At 38.3% G+C, this 23,984-nt stretch overlaps 1 protein-coding gene across 6 annotated transcripts in view; it reads right to left on the reverse strand.

The window, feature by feature from the left end:
* The window catches only part of piezo1 (piezo-type mechanosensitive ion channel component 1), a 389,501-nt gene that overhangs the window by 108,091 nt on the left and 257,426 nt on the right, over window positions 1–23,984 (reverse strand). For 4 of the 6 annotated variants that reach the window (XM_051932194.1, XM_051932195.1, XM_051932190.1 and 1 more), the window contains exons 9-17: window positions 21,092–21,263; window positions 19,986–20,096; window positions 18,099–18,192; window positions 11,393–11,496; window positions 10,981–11,241; window positions 10,753–10,861; window positions 583–761; window positions 358–506; window positions 99–272 (exon numbers count right to left, since the gene is read on the reverse strand). In XM_051932194.1, coding sequence (XP_051788154.1) covers window positions 99–272; window positions 358–506; window positions 583–761; window positions 10,753–10,861; window positions 10,981–11,241; window positions 11,393–11,496; window positions 18,099–18,192; window positions 19,986–20,096; window positions 21,092–21,263 — 1,353 coding nt within the window. The remainder of the gene's footprint in view (window positions 1–98; window positions 273–357; window positions 507–582; window positions 762–10,752; window positions 10,862–10,980; window positions 11,242–11,392; window positions 11,497–18,098; window positions 18,193–19,985; window positions 20,097–21,091; window positions 21,264–23,984) is intronic. The other 2 variants (XM_051932193.1, XM_051932192.1) reach the window with 2 other exon arrangements.

The raw sequence follows: 23,984 nt of genomic DNA on the forward strand, positions 1-23,984 counted from the left end.
CTTTATTTTGATTTTTTCTACAAATGAGTGAAAGTATTATGGGACAAAAACCAAAAGTAAGACTCAAAAATGTATAATGAACTATTAAGAGAAAATACCTAGTAATTGGTCTGCTGTCTCTCAGGGATACATGTTCCAGGTCAGTTATTTTCATGAATGGACGGTGAAAGTAATGAAGTTGCAAGATACATGCCAGAAGGAAGAAACCTGGAATCAATATGCTGGCGAACAAATCTGATAACTTAAATGTCTCCAGACCAATGTCTGCAAGTCTGTAAAACAGAACAGAAGAAAGTGGGGAGATGTTCCATTATTATTCTTTACTCTGACAAACCAAAATCAGGTGGAGCAACCTACTGCTCTTCAGTAAAACCAGTGAAGTTTTTCCAGTACATTGGGAAGTCTTCAAACTGGAAGGTGTAGATAATAATGAGAACCAGCATAGTATAGGCAACAACTAGCCACCAAAACACCTTTAGCAAGCGTCGCCACAGTGAATAATACATCTGAAAATAAAAAAATTGCAAAAAGTTAATGAACGATTACACACTCTCAATTACACATGAGTGGCAAGAGACTTACCTGATACAGACTGAGACACAATAGAAATAGGAGCATGTACACAATCTTGTACCCAACCAGCTTTCCTGCGAAGCTCACCATAATGAACATTCCTCCGCATACATAAATCCAATATTTGGCATAAAAACTCATTACAAGTTCACCCACAACTTTCAGACGTGTTTCATTGCGACCAGGTTCTGTAACAAAATAAAAAATGGATTCTATCAAAAAAAAAAAAAAGAATTCTGAACCTTTTATATGACAGTGGAACAATAAATAAGAGCTAGATGTTTTAAAGCTAATAAATGTAAAGAGGTCGGGACAGTTTTTCTGGTCATTAAATTAAACCCGCTTGGATCCTTATCTAATACAATCCTTGTTTATACCCTAGAACTACTCTGACAGTGGCTCACAAAGAAAATTTGAAAAAGCTTTACTAGTGATTACTGTTTTCTAACAACAATTGTAAAACAAACTCTTTTCTTTTTAGAAGTACCCAGTTCTTTTTACTCTCCTATATGAAGTAACATTTTAAAGAAAAAAGTGTTAGAAGAGGAAAGACAAAGCTACAACTAACACCATCCTCAAACAAGTATAAAATACTTACTTTTCGGCAATTTCAGTGGAAACAACACAGTGGAGAATTCTGATTAAGTTATTTACTGTATATTGATATAGAAGTGAGAAGACAGTAAGATACTACAACAATGGAATGGAATAGATTGAGAGGACTGAAGTTAATAGTGTTGATTGATGAAATTTGCCAACGCATTTTTCAGTGTGAATATGCTATATTCACCAGTGCCCTTGTTTGCCAAATATTTTCCTGTAAGCTTGCTGTGTGGTCGGCTTAGACAACCATATTTTTCCCCCAGTACCCATTAATGCTGTGTGAGGCCAGCATGATATCACAGGGCTATAACTGCCATGCACACAACTTTCATGCATGCATACTTTAAAATTGTTAAGGAGTTGCTTCTGCATGCACGATTTCACAACTACAGCAGTGCTTTAGTCTTCCACTGTGCAGAAACACAAAATGTTTGCAGAATTTTCATTTGAGAAGAACATTAGCCGACCATAATGAGAATATTATGAGTATTGCCTCCAGATATACAACACTGATCCCTGCGCAGCACCAGAAACCGAAAATACCTGTCAGCTACATCTGGTGTGTGACTTTAAACAATGAAATGAGCCACTCTCATGCCATCACTTTGTGAACAAAATGATATACAGTAATCCCTCCTCCATCGCGGGGGTTGCGTTCCAGAGCCACCCGCGAAATAGGAAAATCCGCGAAGTAGAAACCATATGTTTATATGGTTATTTTTAGAATGTCATGCTTGGGTCACAGATTTGCGCAGAAACACAGGAGGTTGTAGAGAGACAGGAACGTTATTCAAACACTGCAAACAAACATTTGTCTCTTTTTCAAAAGTTTAAACTGTGCTCCATGACAAGACAGAGATGACAGTTCTGTCTCACAATTAAAAGAATGCAAACATATCTTCCTTTTCAAAGGAGTGCAAAGCAAGCAGTCAAAAAAAAAATCAATACGGCTTTTTGGCTTTTAAGTATGCGAAGCACCGCCGGTACAAAGCTGTTGAAGGCGGCAGCTCACACCCCCTCTGTCAGGAGCAGGAAGAGAGAGAGAGAGAGAGATAGCGAGAGACAGATAAAAAAAATCAATACGTGCCCTTTGAGCTTTTAAGTATGCGAAGCTCCGTGCAGCCTGTCCTTCAGGAAGCAGCTGCACACAGCCCCCCTGCTCACATCCCCCTACGTCAGCGCAAGAGAGAGAGAGAGAGAGAAAGTAAGCTGGATAGCTTCTCAGCCATCTGCCAATAGCGTCCCTTGTATGAAATCAACTGGGCAAACCAACTGAGGAAGCATGTACCAGAAATTAAAAGACCTATTGTCCGCAGAAACCCGCGAAGCAGCGAAAAATCCGCGATATATATTTAAATCTGCTTACATATAAAATCCGCGATGGAGTGAAGCCGCGAAAGGCGAAGCGCGATATAGCGAGGGATCACTGTATGTATTTTCTACTTATTGTTAGTTTGTGGCCACTTGTTGTTGTGGAAATAAAAAAAGATGTAATTGAACAAAATGTATGTGTGTATAGAAAATAGGACAGAGTGATGAAATTTGTTTGTGTTTTGCGTACGTGACAAGAAGCATGTATACTTTCTGGAAGTTTCTTTTCATGATGTGTGTGACAAGAAAATATACCTTTAGGGTAATGACTTTACAAAATTGGAAAAGTACAATGAGTCAGGATGCTATTTTTTGCTTACGTGGTCAACGATCAGGAGATTAGAAAGGTATAAAAGAACAAGGACATCTGCGCTCGAGGCAGATGAAGCGCGGTGTCCTAGGACTGTGTTTCTCTGACATTTTACCCTTGCTTGGTATGTATTAATAAAAGGTTTTGACTAATTTTAATTTTCTTCTCTGTCTTCAGTCACAAAAATCGTCCACAGTTTTGGCGCCCGGACGTGGGGCAAGAGACGGCCGGTCGACTCCTCCAGCGAGACCATTTCAGTGATCCGTCTTACCAGCGGACTGCCGTTAACTTGAGATATCCGGCAGCAGAGCATGCAGCTCCGGCAAAAGTTAGGACTGCCCTGTCCTGAAACAGTTCTTGCGTGAGGAGCCCCTGGTCTCCTCTTTGCTACATCCACGGTGACTGAACGGATTTCCAGACAGAGCTCGCACACTTCCAGGCTGGGGTAAGCACCGGGGGATTTCCGAATAGTTTTTATTTTTCTAAATAACGGGAGGGCGAGTTTCCTGTTGACCGTCTAGTCATACTCATATCTCAACGGGTTGCTTAAGGTGATGGAGACTTGACCCAAGCAGTTTGACGCATACGAATGGTCTGACGAAAGGATACTGGCCTCACCCATATCCTAGACTCGGCTGGACGTATTGATGTAGTATTCTGCTGAACCGAATCGGACACGAAGTCACCTGAGCTGGAACCCGGGGATGTGAGCGGACAGGCTAACGGGACGAGTAACGGGGTGGTATGGAAATATAAACCGAAAAGAGCACAGATTGCAGGATTGCTGTTAGGAAGGAATAAATAAATCTACATACGGAAGAAGCAACAAAACCGTGTTCTCCTGGGAACTGGATCAGTTGATAGTTAGGTGTCTCCCCTTGGAACTAAGAAGGGAACAGTTTAGGTTTAGTGAGTGGCACACTTAATGCCTTGCTGATTCATACGTACAAGGGATTAGGCGAATCAGTATATAGTTGGAAAATTAAATACAGAACCCGGGAGGGCAAGGGAACAAAATGGGAACTTATAACAGTAAGCCTGTTAATCGCCGCACAGGGGGATCAAAATCATTAGTGCTGGAAGGATTATTTTCGGAGGATCAACAGACGCCCCGTAAAAATGGGTCTCCTAGAAAATTTATAGAAAAGAAGACAGGTTTAGATTTATCCTATTATTTTTTTTCCCCTCCTCAGAACCGACCTCAGACACCTCTATTATCCCCTCCTCTATTCCCCATTCCGATTGCCCCCCCCCCTGCACTACAACTAGCAGAAGTTTCCCCTGATGAATCCCCAGGCACAGATCACTATGACTCACCCTGTACTACACAAACCCCCGTCTCTAAATGCATTCGAAGTCACAAACCAGCTCCAACTTTTTTCTTTTCTGATCTTCCACATTCACTTACTAGCCCTTTAATAGAAGTTCCCAATCCCCATTATAACCCTGCCCATCCAGCTGGACCCCAAAATCCCACAACAGTTATGATAAATCGGAATTGGGACATCCAAGAACTAAAAGATGTCGTGAATACACTTCCAGATCCAAAGGAAGTAGGAGGACTAAAATTTGTTGAACAACTTGATCAATTAGATAGCATGTATAAGCCTAATGCTGCTGAATGGACCCAGGTACTTCGTCGAAAGTTTGGGACCACATGGGCCACTGTTAGCAGGGGTGTCCGCAATGACATTCCATGGGTATGGAACCCAGCTTTAACTCGAGGACAGGGGATAGGTGGAGAAGGCGAATTTATTTCTGCTGCAAAACAAAAGAGAGACGAAACAGTTGATGAATGGGCACATAGGATTCAAGACCTTATGGCTAATCACTCGGGCTTGGGAAATGCTGATGACCGCACCCGAGCTGCAGTTCCACCTTTTGTTTCCGGTTTGCGCTTTGATATACAAAACAAGGTCTGCACTTCCTGTATTGAGTGGGAAAGTGCCACGTTTGATGAAGTCAAACGACATGCTGAACAGGCCGAATCGAACTCTCATGCCAAATTATTGGCAGCACAGATGAACTATTATACCAGGAATGCTCCTGACCAAGGTCGAGGATATGGCTTTAGAGGAAGGGGACGAGGACGAGGAAGAGGACGAGGTGGTTTTAGAGCTCCTCCTGTTGACCACACTAAGAATCCTTTTATTCCCTCTCCCTTAAATTCCAATGCTAATTCCTACTCTTGCTACGCCTGTGGTGAAACTGGACATTTTCGTCGACAGTGCCCTCACAGACAGCAACAGCCCCCACCTCCCCTTATTCCACCTGTTTCCTCTGACACCCCTGACTAACAATACTGGCCATAGGAAAACACTGGGACCTCCAGCCACTCTTTTCAACTACCTTTGCTCACCCATAATTCAGAGACTGATCCTTTACTGACATTGTTTGTTGATGGCACTGAGACTGTTTTCTTAATCGATACTGGTGCCACTCGCTAACTGGCAAAGGTCCCTGCTTCAAACGAAAACTGTTACTGTGCTTCCTGCTTCTGGACAACCTCACCTTTTTCAAGTTTGAATCAGCTTTGTTTTTTCTGTTCAACCCCCAAGTTGTTGTGTCAAATTACCCCTTATCCCAAACCCTCTTTTGCAGCATGGACTTTAGATATTTCCCCACACATCATTCTCCTCAAAGCCCTACACTCTTTTTCCCCTTGTCTTTTTCCCAATTTACAGGCCCCTGACATTTTACACTGTACTGCCCAATACTTCCCTATAGAAGTAGACACCACCTGGCTAGAATCTTTCCTTACTTCTGGTACTTGCCCCGAAACCCTTCACATCTACTGTGTTTTTATTTCATCCACAAAGGCAGCTGCTTCTGTTCATCTTACATGCTCACAGCACATATATTATCTTGGCGGCATAGTGCCTCATATTTTTTCCTTCGCTAAATCTCACACTGTTAAATGGGAGAAAACAGGGCCATGGGTGGAAAAATGCCTTGAAAGAACAGACTGGTTACAAATTACTCCGGGTATTTTTGATACTCCTGACCATTTAATAACTAAAGTAGTGTTTCAAAGGATAGCCCACTGTGAGCCTCTGGTGATCCACCCGAAATCCTCCTTCCGCCCGCACCGTGCCCAATATCCTTTGTCTCCCGAAGCAGAGGCTGGCATCTCCGCCGTACATCCCGATCTCGTCAAACGCGGTACCGCCGATGGACATGGACCGTCATGCCTCAGGGATACAGAGAAGCCCTTGTGTTTCTGGTTAAGCTCTTGCCCAAAAATTTGGACGGCGTCTGGCCGGAAGTAGTAAATTTAAACGGCGTTTGGCCGGAAAACAGTATGTAGATGGAAATCGCGACGGAAGAAAATTGTACAATAGACACCCAGAAATTGTTGCTGTTTCTGTGGGAAAATGGCCATAAAGTTTCTAAGGTTAAGCTGCAGCTAAACAAAACAACAGGTTATGTCTGTTTTAGGTATTCTGGGCTACTACAGACAGTGGGTTCTAAATTTTACTGAAAGAGCACAGCCGTTGCAACAACTGGCTGAGAAGGCTCTGTAACCTCAAAGCTACTCTTTTATCTGCGCCCGCGCTAGGTTTGCCTGATTATTCTCGTCCATTCACTTTGTTTGTGGACGAAAAGCAGGGATTTATGAATTCAGTACTGACGCAACAACATGGAGATAAACAAAGACCGGTGACTTATTTTTTCTAAAACAAAACTGGATCCAGTGGCCGCAGCACTTCCTCCGTGTCTTCGTGCTGTGGCTGCAATAACAGAAGCTGTATTAGCAAGCACGGATGTAGTTCTCATGAAATTTCTTCTGTCTTTTTCTTTTTTTTTCTTGTGACGTGTGTATTTGAGAGGCTGTTTTATGTTTGTTTGTCCTGAAGAGTGGAACTTGCTTTTCTTAAGAGTCCATTTGTTTCTGTTTTCTTTGCTGCATTGTTTCCAAATATAGTGTAAATATAGAATAATACTGGAGTGAAGTGTGTTGAAAATGGTATGGGTGATTTTTTGTGTTATAGAGTGTATTAAAAGGGATCCCTATGAGTATCAGAATGTACTCTGTACTTTGTCAAATGCTACAATTGAAAAATGGAGCGCCCTCAACCAGTTACGCAGTGGTCCAAGGGGACCGCCTGCTGGAAGCAAATCAAATTTCATAAAGCTAAGTGCACAAAACAGCTGAACTCGTAGCACTCACTCAAGCATGTCAGCTGTCCGAAGGGAAGATCGTAACAATTTATACAGATTCCAGGTATGCTTTTGGAGTCTGCCATGATCATGGAACACTATGGAAACTAAGGGAATTTAAGACCAGTCCTGGAGAGCTCTAACTAAAAACTGAAAAAGATAATTATCGATTTGTGTAATTGGTTTAGCGCAAATGAATTGTCTCCACTTTTGTTTAAGGCTTGTAAATATACAAAAGTATTTTTCCTTTTAAACCCTGATCAAGTTTGAAGGGAAAATGCTCTTTTAATAATATTACATGAGAAGGGAGACAAGTTTTTTGGCGATAAGCGGAATGTGTCTAATTGTGATATGAATGTGTGTCTAGTTGTAATATGAATGGAAGTTGTGTATTTTAGGTACTATAAAGGAAGAGCATGGTGACGCAGTGGTCAGCACACTTGATACGAATAAAGGTTCAAGCACGTATGTTTTCCTTGTTAATAATAAGCATGAAGGAAAAGACGCGTTTAAGTATGTTACATAGATAACTTTTAAGCACAACTTAAGACCAGTACTGGCAAACCCATCCAACATCAGAAATTGATCGAATCCCTTTTAGAAGTTATAACCAAACCATCGGAGCTAGCGATTGTTAAATGTCAAGCTCACACAGGAAAACAGGATCCTGCTAGCAAAGGGAATGATTTAGCTGACCACTTTGCTAAAGAGGCTGCATATAATAACACACCAATTTCTTTATTCCAACAGAGAAATGACCAGGACCCTGATAATTAAATTATTTCTTTACAGAATGCAGCCACGGATATCGAAAGGAGAAAATGGTCCAAAGAAGGGTCCCTCTCTGATGGAGTCTGGACTCATAAACACACTAACAAACCTTTTCTCCCAATGATTTTCTCTCTAGTCTTGCAGGTTTGCGAACCTCGTTGAAGGAAATCCACCAGCAGGTTGATCAAGCCTGGAGGACCAGCCCCCTTTCCAAGGATTTACCAATTCGTTTGGGCACCTGGATCCTGGTTCGAGATACTCGGAGGAAACACTGGCATCAGCCTAGGTGGAGAGGACCATTCCAAATTCTTCTATCCACACCACACGCCGTGAAAGTTGAAGGACTGCCTGCCGGGATTCACGCCTCACAATTGCAAGAGATGGCACCCTTGATTGCTGTGCTACTATGCTTTTCTTTTCAATTGTCTACTGCCCTGGTCACCTTGACTTTCCCGTTGGGAATTACCACATCAGTGCAGTTTGATTTCTGCTCTATTATCAACTGTGGGACTGGTCGACAAGCCTAGTGGACCGGATCTGACAAATACGTGTGTATGAGGGGAAGTGACTGCGACAACTGGCAATGGGTTTTTGCTAACACTGGAACTGAGAACTGGGGTTATTAACCTTTTTGAGGCCCAAAAATACGGTTTAAAAAATCGGTTTTCTATCATAAAAGGACATGCCTCTCATTGTATGTGCTGACAACCATTGTAACTCAGGTATTTATGTATTAGGGGTATATGTATCTGGAACAGACCCTTTAGGGAGATTTCTAATTAAGATTGACAATCCTGTTACTAACACCCCTCATTCTCTGGCACACACACCCATCTCCCCAACTTTTGGTTCAGATTTTTCTCCTGTTAAAGATTATGAATATTTCCACCTTTTCATCCATTTTTTCAGTAGAAACTGGTTATGGAGATCAGAATAGATGGTTGCAGTGGGTTCTCTATTCAGCTAAGCAAGTTAATCGTTCTCATTGTTATGCGTGTGCTGCAGCCCGTCCCCATTTAGCTACAGTCCCTTTTCCATTATCTAACATTTCTGACCCCGTGGGGTTGCCCTGCCTTCTGTATTTATTCACTACTTCCAAGAAACCCCTCTCTAGTTCAAAGTGTTCTAATCTATCTATTCTTTTTTCCCCCACCCGTCACATGGATACCCCTATGTTTCAAACTCACGAAGGAAATTATACATGTTTCAAATCTTATGGAACGACATGGGTAGGAGAATTACCATTTTCTTTCTGTTCTCAAACTTTTCAGGTTAACTTTTCTCTGAACACCGTTCTGTCTTCCTTTCTTCTCTCCCAAACCACTCCTAGATCAGATATTTGGTGGATGTGTCGTAGGTCCAAATTATTTGCCACCTTTCCCCCTAATTGGTCTGGTACCTGTGCTCCAATCCAATTAGTTATGCCTTTTAGACTTCTATCCTTACCTCCCTCTCCTTACATGGCCCTGGAGTATACATAGATGCTATTGGAGTCCCTAGGGGTGTCCCAGACAGATTTAAAGCTAGGGATCAAGTCGCAGCCGGTTTTGAATCTATCATACCCCAAATTACTATTAATAAGAATGTAGACTGGATTAATTACCTTTATTATAAACAACAACGTTTCCTTAACTTCACCAAAGACGCTATTGAAGGCATACATGAACAGCTTGATCGTACTTCTCTGATGACTTGGCAAAATCGTCTAGCCTTGGACATGTTACTTGCCGAAAAGGGAGGTGTTTGTGCTATGTTTGGTGATGCTTGTTGTACATATATTCCAAATAATACCGCGCCAGATGGATCAATAACTCGTGCATTGGCAGGCCTCACTGCTTTCTCTCTAAAGAACTTTCCACTAATTCTGGCATTACAAATCCCTGGGATCAGTGGTTTACATCCTCCTTCGGATCCTGGGGACAATGGATAAGATCTGTTTTTATTTCTTTGGTTGTGACATTTTGTCTCCTCCTCCTGGTTGGTTGTTGTATTATCCCTTTGTTTCGCAATATAATATCTAAGTACTTTACTGCCTCTATAGAAAGGGCATATATGCTACATGAGGAGCGCATGTCTCGTATAGCTTCTTCCATTTTCTCTCCCCCTTCCCCTTCATCAACCATTTCAAGATAGAATTATATAGGCCCACATCATTTTTGTTCAAAAAGGGAGGAGTGTGGAAATAAAAAAAGATGTAATTGAACAAAATGTATGTGTGTATAGAAAATAGGACAGAGTGATGAAATTTGTTTGTGTTTTGCGTACGTGACAAGAAGCATGTATACTTTCTGGAAGTTTCTTTTCATGATGTGTGTGACAAGAAAATATACCTTTAGGGTAATGACTTTACAAAATTGGAAAAGTACAATGAGTCAGGATGCTATTTTTTGCTTACGTGGTCAACGATCAGGAGATTAGAAAGGTATAAAAGAACAAGGACATCTGCGCTCGAGGCAGATGAAGCGCGGTGTCCTAGGACTGTGTTTCTCTGACATTTTACCCTTGCTTGGTATGTATTAATAAAAGGTTTTGACTAATTTTAATTTTCTTCTCTGTCTTCAGTCACAAAAATCGTCCACATTGTATTTTGTTTTATGGTTCTATCTGCGTCTTCTGTTGTTTTGGGCATGGTGGAGTCGTTAGTACTGCTGCCATACAGCTCAGATCACATTTTTGGTCATGATGATCTGTCCATCATAGATAGCAGATGCTTTCCTAGCCTTCAGGGACAATTAAAACACCTTTGCATCAATATTAGTCACTCAAACCTAGTTCAGTTTCTTCTTTCCTATTGACTTCATTGCATTTTGCAGAGTTCGGCAAATTTCCTGAACATTTCTGTGATTTTGCCAAACTCACAGGGAAGAGAACTCCACAGGGTTCATGCATTACTATATACAATTAATATCTGACATCAAAACCTGAAAAAATGAAGACAAAAGTGCTCTAGGTGCATTACTCACCAGTTCCTATTGTAACTTCTGTTAAGGGAGTAGATATTGCTTTTCTTCGGGTGAATTTTTCCTTCACAGATTGACGCAAAAGTAACCAAAATGTCAAGGTATATAGAAGCTAAACGGGGTAAGGCAAAGATAAAACAATCATGGTTATCTGCATATACAGTTGTAAAGATGGCAATGTAGAGTGATGACGAGAGACAGAGAAAAAAAAGAGTGCAGCTAACTGCTCACCATTGCTCCAAGTCTAAGGCAAGGATGCATGCTTTGCTCAAGGCCCAACTGTTTAAGGCTCATGAAGCCAACTCTGTCAGGAAGCTCTGGACCTAGGTCCATAGCCCAGATGTACTGGAGTGTACAGAGTGAAAGCCCATAGAGAAGTATGAAGGGAGAACACAGCATTGCAAACTGCCTTCGGGCACGAATGATCCATATCAGGCAAGCCCACAACAGCAGGACAAAGGTCAGCCAACTGTGATAAGTAATGCTCCATACCTAAATCATTCCAAGAGGTAAGAAGAGAGAGAGACAGAGAGAGATTATTTTTAACTTTGTTAGATAAAGTAAATTTCTACATACAATATCTAATCTGACTTCACATTTAATGGTTAAAACAGCTATAAATTAAATCAGTGTTATACAGTACCATCATAGCAATGAGGGCAGAAATATAGCTCTGCTGCATGATCATACGACCAAACATCTGAAGAGGATTATCTTTGCTCTGCTGTTTTTGCATGCCGCAGGCTTCTGAAACACAGTATAAACTCAACTAAACATAAGAAGATTATACACTTTTACCCTGCAAACAATTCAGGAGAAAAGAAAGTTAAATATAGCATAAATTTGTTAAGGGACAGGACTTTCATGAAGTAGCTGAGAATAGATGGTTTTGCTTGTATTTAAATGAAAACACATTGCCATAAATAATGCATCCATGGCTACTCTACATAGATGTTTTTTCTAAGAATACAGTAATCCCTCGCTATATCGCGCTTCGCCTTTCGCGGCTTCACTCCATCACGGATATTATATGTAAGCATATTTAAATATATATCGCGGATTTCTTGCTGGTTCGCGGATTTCTGCGGACAATGGGTCTTTTAATTTCTGGTACATGCTTCCTCAGTTGGTTTGCCCAGTTGATTTCATACAAGGGACGCTATTGGCAGATGGCTGAGAAGCTACCCAACTTACTTTTCTCCCTCTCTCTCTTGCGCTGACTTTCTCTGATCCTGACGTAGGGGGATTGAGCAGGGGAGCTATTCGCAAACCTAGACGATACGGACGCTCGTCTAAAAATGCTGAAAGATTATCTTCACGTTGCTACCTTCTGTGCAGCTGCTTCCTGAAGCGACATGCTGCACGGTGCTTCGCATACTTAAAAGCTCGAAGGGCACGTATTGATTTGTGCTTCTTTGTTTTTCTCTGTCTCTCTCTCTCTCTCCTCCTGACGGAGGGGGGTGTGAGCTGCCGCCTTCAACAGCTTTGTGCCGCGGTGCTTCGCATACTTAAAAGCCAAACAGCCCTATTGATTTGTTTGCTTTTCTCTATCTCTCTGACATCTGCTCCTGACGCGCACTCCTTTGAAGAGGAAGATATGTTTGCATTCTTTTAATTGTGAGACGGAACTGTCATCTCTGTCTTGTCATGGAGCACAGTTTAAACTTTTGAAAAAGAGACAAATGTTTGTTTGCAGTGTTTGAATAACGTTCCTGTCTCTTTACAACCTCCTGTGTTTCTGCGCAAATCTGTGACCCAAGCATGACAATATAAAAATAACCATATAAACATATGGTTTCTAGTTGGCGGATTTTCTTATTTCGCGGGTGGCTCTGGAACGCAACCCCCGCGATGGAGGAGGGATTACTGTACCGTCATTTCCTGCAAGCTTTGAAATAAGAAAAATAAGAAAAACACATTAGCAGAACTGTATATGAATTAATAAAACCTACCAGAAAAAACATGAATATACCAGTAGTTAAAATAGATAATCTGACATGTAATGTACTAGTGATATTGAAAGTTACATGCACAAGTTTTCAGTCAGTTTGCATACTCTACAACAGCCTTCAAAATGTCTCAAAACACTTTAAAATTACAATTGAACTCCGGATCTTCTCAGTTTAACTACCACTTCTGTACCTGAGCAATTTCCAGATAATTGTCTTGCAATTGTCAGATAGCCAGTTTGCAAACACACACGTTTACAGAAGTAGAGAGAAGAGGTGAGAGATCATTTTCTTAGCTAGCTACCCTACACAGGCAAACCTGACATTTACTCAGATGACAGGTAACAAATTCTTTTTATTTTCAAACAGAATTTTTTTTAAGATCGCAGACATTGAGAGCCTCTCATTTGACAGAAATTACTTTTTCAGTAGTTTTAAAATGAATGGTCCAGAGGAGTTTTCCAAGGTGGTTTGTCATTCCAGTACTCCACAAGCTCAGCCTTAACTTAATTTTAAGTTAAATTTTACCTTAAACTTCAAGGTAAATAAAGCAGGTGCTGGTTTAATACTTACCCACTGTATTTCAAACAACAGAAAGAGAAACATGTAGTACTAAGCACAACAATAATCTTTTATATACTCATCTTTAAACTAAATATTATTTTATTAAATAACAATTTAATAATAATAAGCTTGATTCTTGATGGCAATGATTACCATTTATTGAACATGACAATGTTTTACTTAAATTACTACAAACTATAAAAAACCATAACTAACGTTAAAAAAAATATACTAGTTTAATACACAGTATTCTATGGTGTGGAGAGCATTTTTTCTTTTTCATACTGATTATGGCTAATTTAATGTAATTTCTTGTCTCAGAACCTTCAACTCAGGTCAGTGCAGCTCATGCACACCAGAAACTCCTCAATCATCATCATAATAATCATGTTGTGGCAGCTTTAATGTCTACGTTGCAATAACAAATATTACTGGGCTGCTGCTGCACCTTTTTCTACACTAAAAAAGTAGCATTCTTACCACTGTTAAATTAGCTAAAAATTAAAGGTGTATTTATATTAAAAATGTCTCCAAATATATCAAAACATAGTTTAAAAATCCTACGTGATACACCTATTGTACATATAAACTTTGTATGTTTTTTTTTATTTTTTTTAACTATTATTAATATTGTTACTGTTTTTTTTGCAGATTATTTGTAAAGCATAAAACATGAAAAAGTATTATGATCAATAAGCAAGTGGAGCTGGGAACACTGTCTGTAATGCAAATAAACTCAAACAAGACCCTATTGATTTCTCAAACACCTTAGATGTAGTCATTAATTTAGTCATGTTTATTTTCGCTCCTAGAGGCACAACATGTTTTCACAAATGAAACAACTAAATGTAAAAATGTTATTTTATAATGATTTTTAAGTATTCCTTTTACATAGTTATTTATTTAGTACAGATGTTCCTAAACTGGGGTGTCCACATCCCCACGGGGTGAAAAATGGCATTTCAGGGTATTGTCTCGACTGTGGTGCAGATGGTGTTTTGCTGAGGGCTGTCATTTATTAATTAGCGCTCTTGTTCTATGATATGAAGAGAATCAATAACTGAACACACAATTATCACCTGTGAATAAGCCACAAAAATGAGAGTTCTCACAGGTTCCTTGCTGGAGGTAAGGTGTTCATAAAGGTGAATAACTATTTTCAAGAGAATGGAACTCGTACCATGCTATGATCCATAGAGAAGGACGAGGTCAAGTATTCATTTCTGTGCAAGCCATGATCATGAGATATTACTGATTTCAAGGTTTAACTGAAAGTTTTGCCAGGATGGGACAAGGAGGACTCAATTGGATACAACATCTGCTGATTTCACTTAGCCCATCACTCCTGTTGACAGTGGAGCAGCAATTTTAACTCTGCAGCATATTTGTTTTTTAAACTGCAGTGAAGCTGGGAAAAGCTCGTTGATTGTGTTTCACTGCTTAGCAACACACCAGCACCCATTGCTTTACATTATCTCCAATCCCCCATACCCCTTGATCGCTGTCATTTCCTCACAACACTTGATGCTTCACAGGATACCCTGACCTCCAGATTATCAATCGAGTGCCTAAGCTTAATGGGGTACACATTTACAAGATTTATTGAGATTTATAAAGGTAAATTTATAATTAAATTTTATGCACCAAGTTAAAAGCTTAATTTTTGAGTTTAATTTGTTTACTTGCACTACTGTTCAAAAATTTGAAATTTGACTGCTTCATCATCAAATGTGATATTGCTGTAGTAAGGAGTGTGAACATAAATCAAATATTTTGTAGGGATGCGGGGCAAAGGAAAGTTTGGGAACCACTGATTTAGCATATAAAATGGGGTTGGAAAAGAACTTTAGGAAACTCTTATTAACAAAAAATACACAACAAATATTTAAAGCAAAGCACGGGAGGCTTGGTTGGTATATATGGTGTTTGGGATGTCGGCTAAGTGGTGTGGCCAAGACCAGATTATTGAGAAATACAATGCAAGATTAAATTTAACTGAGTCTCTTTTTCCCCACTTTAATGATGCAGGAATGAATGAATGAGTAAGTAAGTAAGTAAGTAAATGATCATTGCTGAGATCAAAAAGGCTCATCAAAATGGTGACTTTGAAGTTTTAAAATTATAAAAAGGAAAATCAAATTTATAGTCTGTTACTTTCCATTGTTGTTAACAGGAAAGAAACCTAGCTTTTTCCTGTTGCAATAAATGGCTACCAGTTCCAGCATAAAGTCAGGATTTTTAGCTTCAGAAAAGAACAAGAATGGGATCAGGATTAAAAGAAATTAGTCTTAAATGTGATGTAAATGGGGGGGTTTAAGATAACCATTGAACATTACGAAAAGGCTGATCATGGAGGTGATGTGCAAAAACACTAGTAAAACACTGCTGTACTACATAGTATGTACGGAGTAACACGATGCAGAAAATAGTGCCAAGAAAGCAAACTCCTCTTCGTTTATATTTGAATGTTTTGTTTTTAGCTTTGAAAAAGACTTTTTAAAAATATATTTCAATTACAGTAATCCCTCACTATATCGTGCTTCGGCTTTCGCGGCTTCACTCTAATGCGGATTTTATATGTAAGCATATCTAAATATATAACGCAGATTTTTCGCTGCTTCGCGGGTTTCTGCGGACAATGGGTCTTTTTACTTCTGGTACATGCTTCCTCAGTTGGTTTGCCCAGTTGATTTCATACAAGGGACACTATTGGCAGATGGTTGAGAAGCTAACCAATCAGAGCATGCAGTTAAGTTCCTGTGTGCTGATTGGCTCAGCGACGGAGCGCCGAATTTGGTTCCGCTGCGTTAACCAGGAAGTCTCGTCTCACTCATTCAGCATCAACGTGTTTCGCTGTGTAAAGAGTTCATTTTTGTGCTCTTTTGTGTTTATCTTTGTGCATAGTCAAGCCCTTCGTTATGGCTCCAAAACGATCTGCTCCTGCTACTGCTTCAGGGGCCGTGCCCAAGCGCCAATGGAAGATGCTAACGATTGCCAAAAAGGTAAAAGTTTTGGATATGTTGAAGGAAGGGAACAGCTACACTGCTGTAGGATGCCATTACAGCATCAATGAGTCCACAATTCTTTTTATGTAAAAAGGAGGAAAACAATATAAGATCTACGGCCGCAGTGTCCTTTAACCAGGGCCCAAAACGAGTTGTAAGTGGACGTAATAAGGCGGTAGTCCGGATGGAATCTGCTTTAGGGATATGGATTGGTGACTGCCGGAAGGAGAACAACGGCAGTTGACTGATGTCTTCATCCAAGGCAACTTACAACATCTGTAAGTGACAGTGCATGTCTGTATTCACACCTGGAGGAGAGATGGAGGGAGGAAACCACACCCTTTGAGGTCACCTCCGATCTTCTCACACAACTGCATTTTCAATTTAGGCAGACTCCAACTTCTTTTAAAAGGGAGCAATGGAATGATGACTCCCTTAAATTTGCGAAAAATGCAGTTGTTCTAATAGATGGCCATCGCACTCAACATCCTCTTCACATTTCATAAAACTCTTCACATTTGTTTATGGCATGCTTTTACAGTTGGTCTCCAGCTGGAAAAACTCCAAGGAACCGTGGGCAAATGTTAAAAGATAATCTTTATATATAATTACAAAAATCAGTTGAATGGAATAAGTCCTGTCGGTTTATTTCAAGAACCTAAATTAAAATTAACGGTTTATGTTTTTGGGATTGTCTTATTACAATTATTACTGCATTGTCATTGCCAATATAATTTACCTCTTAGTTGGACAGTTAAAACAACACACAACCCCCATATAATTTTGTTCATACTCAGATTTGTTTAACTTTTTTTTTCCTATGATGTAACACAAATATGAACATCTTACAAAAATGTAAAATGCAAAAAAAAAAAAAAAAACCAAACATCCCTGCAATTCAACTATTTGTGGTATTCATCCACAGTTGCCGGCAAATTAAGCTGAATATATGTGTCTTTTCTGAAATGTAGCAACTCAAGTCTTTTCGAGAGACATTGACATAAGTTATCGAACTTCCCTCTCAACATTCTAAAATTTTTAAATCCTTCACATTTTATGCCCATCAGTCTTAGCTCCTTTCTCATGTTCACCTTGCACCTAAAACATGAGAGATAATCTTGGCCTCAGACTCTTGACTGAAATAAACATTGTTGTACTGTTTATCTCTGAATGTATATGTGTGTCTGTGTGTTAAGTAGGCCACATATGGTATAAGGGGTGGAGGTGGGTGAGTTCTAGGTGGATCACACTCACTTCAGAGTGATAACACTTCACAGATGGGGAAGGTGCCTGTACTTGAACCATTGTTTGGACTCCATCTAACTGTACAGAAGAAGCAACAGAAAGTTAGAATATAATATCAAAGTTTAGGAGTACTTTAGAATTGGTTAGGCAATGCACAAAAATATTATGTAATTCCTAAACACAGAGTAAGCAATAGGTAAAAGCATAAGTGATTTGTCAATTAAAAAAATTCTGCTTTACTATTGAGAATCACTTATCAGAGACTTAAAGAATGGTTTTATACTCAAAAAGGAATTCTCACTTCTGTGGAAGATGACATTAAGTTATTTTCAAGAAAAAGTAAACACCTGAAACATGTATTTGCTTTTGATCTGCTGTTTTAAGTAAAAGTGTTATTAACAAGTGCTTGTTAACTTCATGCACAGGTAATGCTGCTTTTTGATAATGTATATTTAAAACTGGTTGAAAATGTCATGAATTTTACTAAGTGACAATACAGGAAGTGATTTGTTTTGGAACAAACAATGATAAAAATATATAATCAAACCATTTCAGAAGAGTACAGACTGTTTACATCACCTCTCACCTGATTTATGTGGGCTTGAGCCATCAATCACATGCACAGTTAAATGTTCCACTTCACCTCCATGCATTACATTTGTTGGCACCAGGCTTTGCTGCTAAAAAAAACAAACATAAAAGTTAGTGAATGGCTCATAATCTGGTCATTACACCCTCAACCCAAGCTTGCATATGGCAATTAAAATTCTCAACACTTTAAATTACAATGTTAGGAGATTCAGTATGCAGACTGTTACTCCTGGTGAAACTTTATGTGAACTGAAGAGGAAAAATCAAAGATTTTAATTATGTATTTCTGGTTGTACTCACTGTTAATTGGGGTGTTTATGACCCACAGTCATACAAAACATGTTCATTTTAATTCTTTTAAAAACATATCAAAACACGTTTTAATCAGAGCTCAGAGATTACTAAAGCAAATTAAATATTGCAAATCAGTAAATCATGAGGGTTATGTGCTGAGATGAAATGGAGGACACTGTCTTTTTTGCTCTTTTAGATTCCTTTTACCTAAAAAGAACAGTAATTAGAATGAAAAACCTCAAGGCTGAGCAGATGCGAGAAAATCTTGTCAAGATACAATTTCAAACTGAAGCAAAAAGTGAATTGTTCAGTTACCTTTTCTTCTTTGTCTTATATGAATTAAACTTGTGCTTTTTCCTTTAATTACATTTTTATCTGTTATAGTCAAAGACTGTAAGCCCAGCTAAGACATTTTAAACATTATGTATAGCACTAAAATATATATACATTTATAATACCTATAAAAATATATCACTTTTCACACTTTTAACTTTAAAATTTGTAAACAGGTTTGATTAATTTTCATACAAAAAGATTTCAATTACATTTTAGTCACTTTCACTGATTTGCTACTTTGATGAGTTCTTAACTGTGAAATGTTCAAGGAACATCAAGTGGGACAAGTGCAACACCCAGCCTTCACCTGTAATCTGGGGAGAGTCTGTTTTTAAGGTTTAATTAAAATGTTCGGTTTTCTGTCTTTATAAAATGTTTATACTACACCAATAACATTTTTCTTTTTTCCATTTGACAAATGGATGAAGCAAAAGAGTAAATATATCTATCAATTCATTTTTGTAACTTGCTTATCCAGTACAGAGTTGCAGGTACACAGCGGCCATCCTTGAGCACATGTCAAGAACCAGCTCTGAATGGAGAGACAATCCACCAAAAATTACAGTTATTCACACTCAGGTTCAGTCTATTAAACATCCTAATTAATTTAACATTGAATTATCAATTGCTTAAATTTTCTCAACAAATTTCATAAATACAGATTTTTGCATCAGTACTTCCATTTTCACCTACTTGGTTTTTACAAATCTGAAAAGGACACATTCCCATGTTTGTGCAAATGCTTTCATATTTGCTTACTGGACTACAACGGGAATACAATGTTACCTATTTAATGTTTGCTTAGTGATACAATGGCAGATGCTTCACCAGAAGCCCTATGTTTTAGTAATAATGTATAATTTTCTGATGGTTATATAAACTGCATCAAAAGAACAAAATCCATGTAACAGAAATATCAGTATTTTCTGGCAATATATAGCTGGAAAGCAAAAATGTAAAATAACTGGAATCACTGAACAAATATTTCATCAATGAGAGAGTTAAAGAATCCAATAAACTCAAGCATTCTAAAGAGAAATATGGATCCAACATATGTAAGAAGTCATGATAGTGCCTCAATCACTTAGTTTTCCAGAAGTGATGAACATAGTAAGAAGTGGACATTATGAGAAGGAAATCTCTAATTTTAGCAATATTTGACTATTTTAAGAATTTCTCTTGCCTTGGGTGTAGACTTAAAGAATATTATGTCTGAATTACACTGTGGGTGTGTGAGAAATAACATACTGACCTCACTTTCATCCTTACTGCTTGGTTGGGGTGCTACCCAGGGCTCCAGCTCCATTTCCACATTATCATTGTGCTGACTCACAGGTGGAAATTGTATGCTAGCATTCTTCTCCTGAAAAGAAATATTACAAATCGAGGAAAATCATGTTACTATATGTGCATAATACAAACAAAGTTTGTAACAGGGCTCATTTCTACCCTGCAAATTAACACTATTCCAAAATTGTGTTTTGTAAGGGGAGTGAATTTTAGGTGCCTTGAATAAGTATCTCTACCCACTTTTTGTTTTACTAAAATATATTTCTGCTCTCTCTTACACACACATAAATACAATAAAACAACATTAAGAGTAATTTCATCAAAAGGGCAGAAAGCAACAAAACAATTGCCATGAGGGCTAATTTCAGATTTCATTTTCACAGTAGGTTTCAGATTCCTATACTAGAACATTAAAATGTTTAATCTTCTTTGTCACCACTTAATTTGTTAAACATTGGGACTGAAGCATCATTCATCCAGTATTAGCATTTGTCTGACATCCACTACTTGTGGCTTATTTCAGAAACACTTGCCTGAAGGAAAGCTTACTACTCAATAAAGTTTATGGATGTAATTATAATTTTATCATTAATAATATTCCTAGTTGTCTGCTGATGCCCCAAGCAACATTTAAAGCTGGAAAACCATCTCCCATAGAAAGAAAAAGGTTCAAATGTGACAAAAGATAAATATTTCTTGTACATATTGCACTTCCAAGAAATACTGCAGTCTGCTGACAATTAAACATACATGGCAAAAAACATTTACTTCTTAGTAAATAAAAAATAAACATTAAAAAATTAAAATGATGCTAGAAAATGTTTTACAAAGACATGGTGAGATTTAGAGTTGCCAAATCAACTTAAGCAAAATGTTGCTAGAACTGATTCAGAGGTGTTTGGTCAACTACTATTGCCATGAACATATTTCTAAACTTAAATACAATATAAGCAAACACAATCAGTTGTCAATACAGCACACTCAACAAGGAACTTAAATCTCAACACTGATTTCGTAGTTGCACATACTTACACATTCCAATGTTAAAAGGCAGACTAAATATTTTACCTTGACATTGGAATTTGGGTTCTGCAGTTTTAAAACTGTGGCCATAGTGAAATAAAGGAGAAGCAATATCCCTGGGTTGACATAAACCGGCCATTCATGATCCATGTTCAATTCAAGGTCATCTGGTGATGTACAATTGGCTCGTACGATGAATTCTTTGAAACCAAAAAGTCTGAGATTAAAAGAACAGACATGTCAAAAGGAGTTCTGCAAACTGTATGCTTTTACCAAAGTAGAAAATGAGTGCACAGCATCTACTAAAGTGAACACTATAATATCTCTGAGAGCAACTTGCATTAATCCGCAAGACTTTCAGCATAAAGCTCTCGGGTTTCATTAAATTAAGAAACTACAGCATGGCCAAAGGATTTTTTTTAAATAATTTGTACCAGTTAATTCTTAGCTATGACAATATGGCAGATTAAGTAAACAGCAGTGACTAACCTCTTAGAGCAAAGCAACACAATGGAAAGATATCCAACAATCCATATTTCTAAACTTTTTTATCTAGAACAAATTTACAGGGAGCAAGAAGCTATCCCAATAGTATGAGGTATGTTGCAGCCACCAACTCTGTATAGGCCATCAGTCCATAACAGAGCATACTGCAGGATAATTTTAACTAGTTAATCAACGTAAATTAAGAAAACCAATGTAGACAACAGGTAAATCTGCATATTGAGCAGTACCAGGCCAGGATCAGAACATAATTCTAGAAAGCTGTAAGTTAGTATGAATAATTATGAAACATGTAAACAAAACATTAATTGGTGCAGAAACAATGGCAATAACATTTGTGTAACACTAGAATCCCTGAAGCCTACGAAAATATTCAAAATGCTGGGCCACCATAAATTCCCTCGCACCTCGTCAGCAGTATGTTTGTTTTCCAAATGTGTCAATCAGCACTGGCAGCAAGCAGCCTGCTATCCCATCCCCCAGCTGGGAGTAATGTGTCTGGAATTGTATAGGGTAAATAATGTATTGTTATTTGGAATACACAAATCTGTGTAAATGTAGGATGACAGGAAATGTGAGGCAAGATATTATTGAGCGCATAACTAAAATAGAAACTTTTTTCATGTTATAGTAATAATTGACAAAGTGTTGACGTGAAGAGTATAATGTGTGAAGACTGATGTCCACATATCAAATAAACACTTTCACAAAAGGTATAACAAATCAAGAGCGTTTTTATTTAAGAATATAACCAAAGAAAAAGAAATTGTTCAATTTACATGTTACTGGCAATGGGTAAAAACTGAAGCCCAATCAATACAAACTAGACATGCCTGTGTGGCTGGTGTAGAGGGAACGACTGCTGCCTCATAACCAAGAGGTTATGGGTTCGATCCCAGGTCCTCCTCCATTTACCATTTTGAGTAGTGAGTGAACTGCTATTATTGTTACTATTATGGTATATAATAAAAACATACATTTGATGCAAGTCTGTAACAGCTTGTGTAAATGTATGGTACTTGTAAAAGTTTGTGCTAAAAGGATAAAAGCAGACACACAAACACAGCTCAATCATTTCTTCTTGGTATCCTGCTGAGCAAACAGACACCACAGTGTCTATAATGGATTTTACTTTTCATCGTACATGGACATTCACATCAACATGTCATTTGAAAGTTTTTTTTATTTAACAATCCAAGAATAAAACTGAATAAAAAATCATTCAAATTAAGTTTTATTCAAGAAAAAAAACTGAATAAAAAAATGTAAAAAAATCGTTCAAGTAACATGTTGATATGAATGTCCGTGTATGAGGAAAAGTAACATCTTTTACAAATACCATAAATTTACACAGGATGTTACAGACTTGCCTCAAATATATGTTTTTGTTATATGATAATAATAATAGCAGCTCACTACTCAAAGTGCTAAATACACAGAAAAACTAAACATTAGCTAAACATTAGCTTAACCACTGCGCCATCTGCACAGATCTGTGACATAGCACCATTACTACTATGACAACTGGTTGAAAATTAAATGTGTAAACACATGTTTGTAAACGTCTTTTAATTTGTACCGATTGACAGTTGGGCTTCAGCAACATGTCAATTGAGCAATTTCATTTTCTTTGGTTTCATTCTTGAATAGAAGCATGCTTGTTTTTTTACGACTTTTGTGAATGTGTTTCTTGGATATTTGGGCTTCACACATCCTACACTTCTCATCAAAATTATGTCGTTATTACTGTAACATAAGAAAACATTTTTTGTTTTAGCCACGTGTTCAGCATTTCTTGCCCTGCATTTCCTCTGTCATCTGCATTTACACCGACCATTGTAGACACAGAACACACATGTAATGTATGTATTTCAAATCACGATATTTGATTACCTATATAATTTCTTACAAACGCATTGCCTGATAAACACTTCCACAAAGACTTGAACTGTGAGGACAGCAACAGGGCGATGAGTTCATCTGACTGAATGGAGAGTGTAGTAGGATGTGTTCTGCTAATCTACGCATTTGCGAAACAAGGAGCTATGAGCTTCTTGCCGTATGTCAAGAAAAATTAACACTAGAATCCATGAAGCCTACAAAAAAGTCATAATGCTGGGCCATCTTAAATTCCTTCACACCTCTTCATCAGTATCTTTGTTTGGCAAACATGCTAATCAGCACTGGCAGTAGGCAGCCTGCTATGCCATTCCCCACTGATGCAGAAATAAAGTTCACCCAGCTCAAGCCTGTTTATGTGGGTGTGAGGTATCTGGAAATGTATAGAGTAAATGTGCTTTGCTCATCACCTCGATTGTTCTTTGGATTTGTTTGTTGAAATCATCATCACATAGAGCATGCTTTTAATATTACAAAGTGCTGTTCACCTGGGCCTATCTCTGTATCTCATCATCCGTTTCACTCAGTAAACTAG

The sequence above is a fragment of the Erpetoichthys calabaricus genome, chromosome 9 (assembly GCF_900747795.2).
Source record: "Erpetoichthys calabaricus chromosome 9, fErpCal1.3, whole genome shotgun sequence".
Taxonomy (NCBI): Eukaryota; Metazoa; Chordata; class Cladistia; order Polypteriformes; family Polypteridae; genus Erpetoichthys; species Erpetoichthys calabaricus.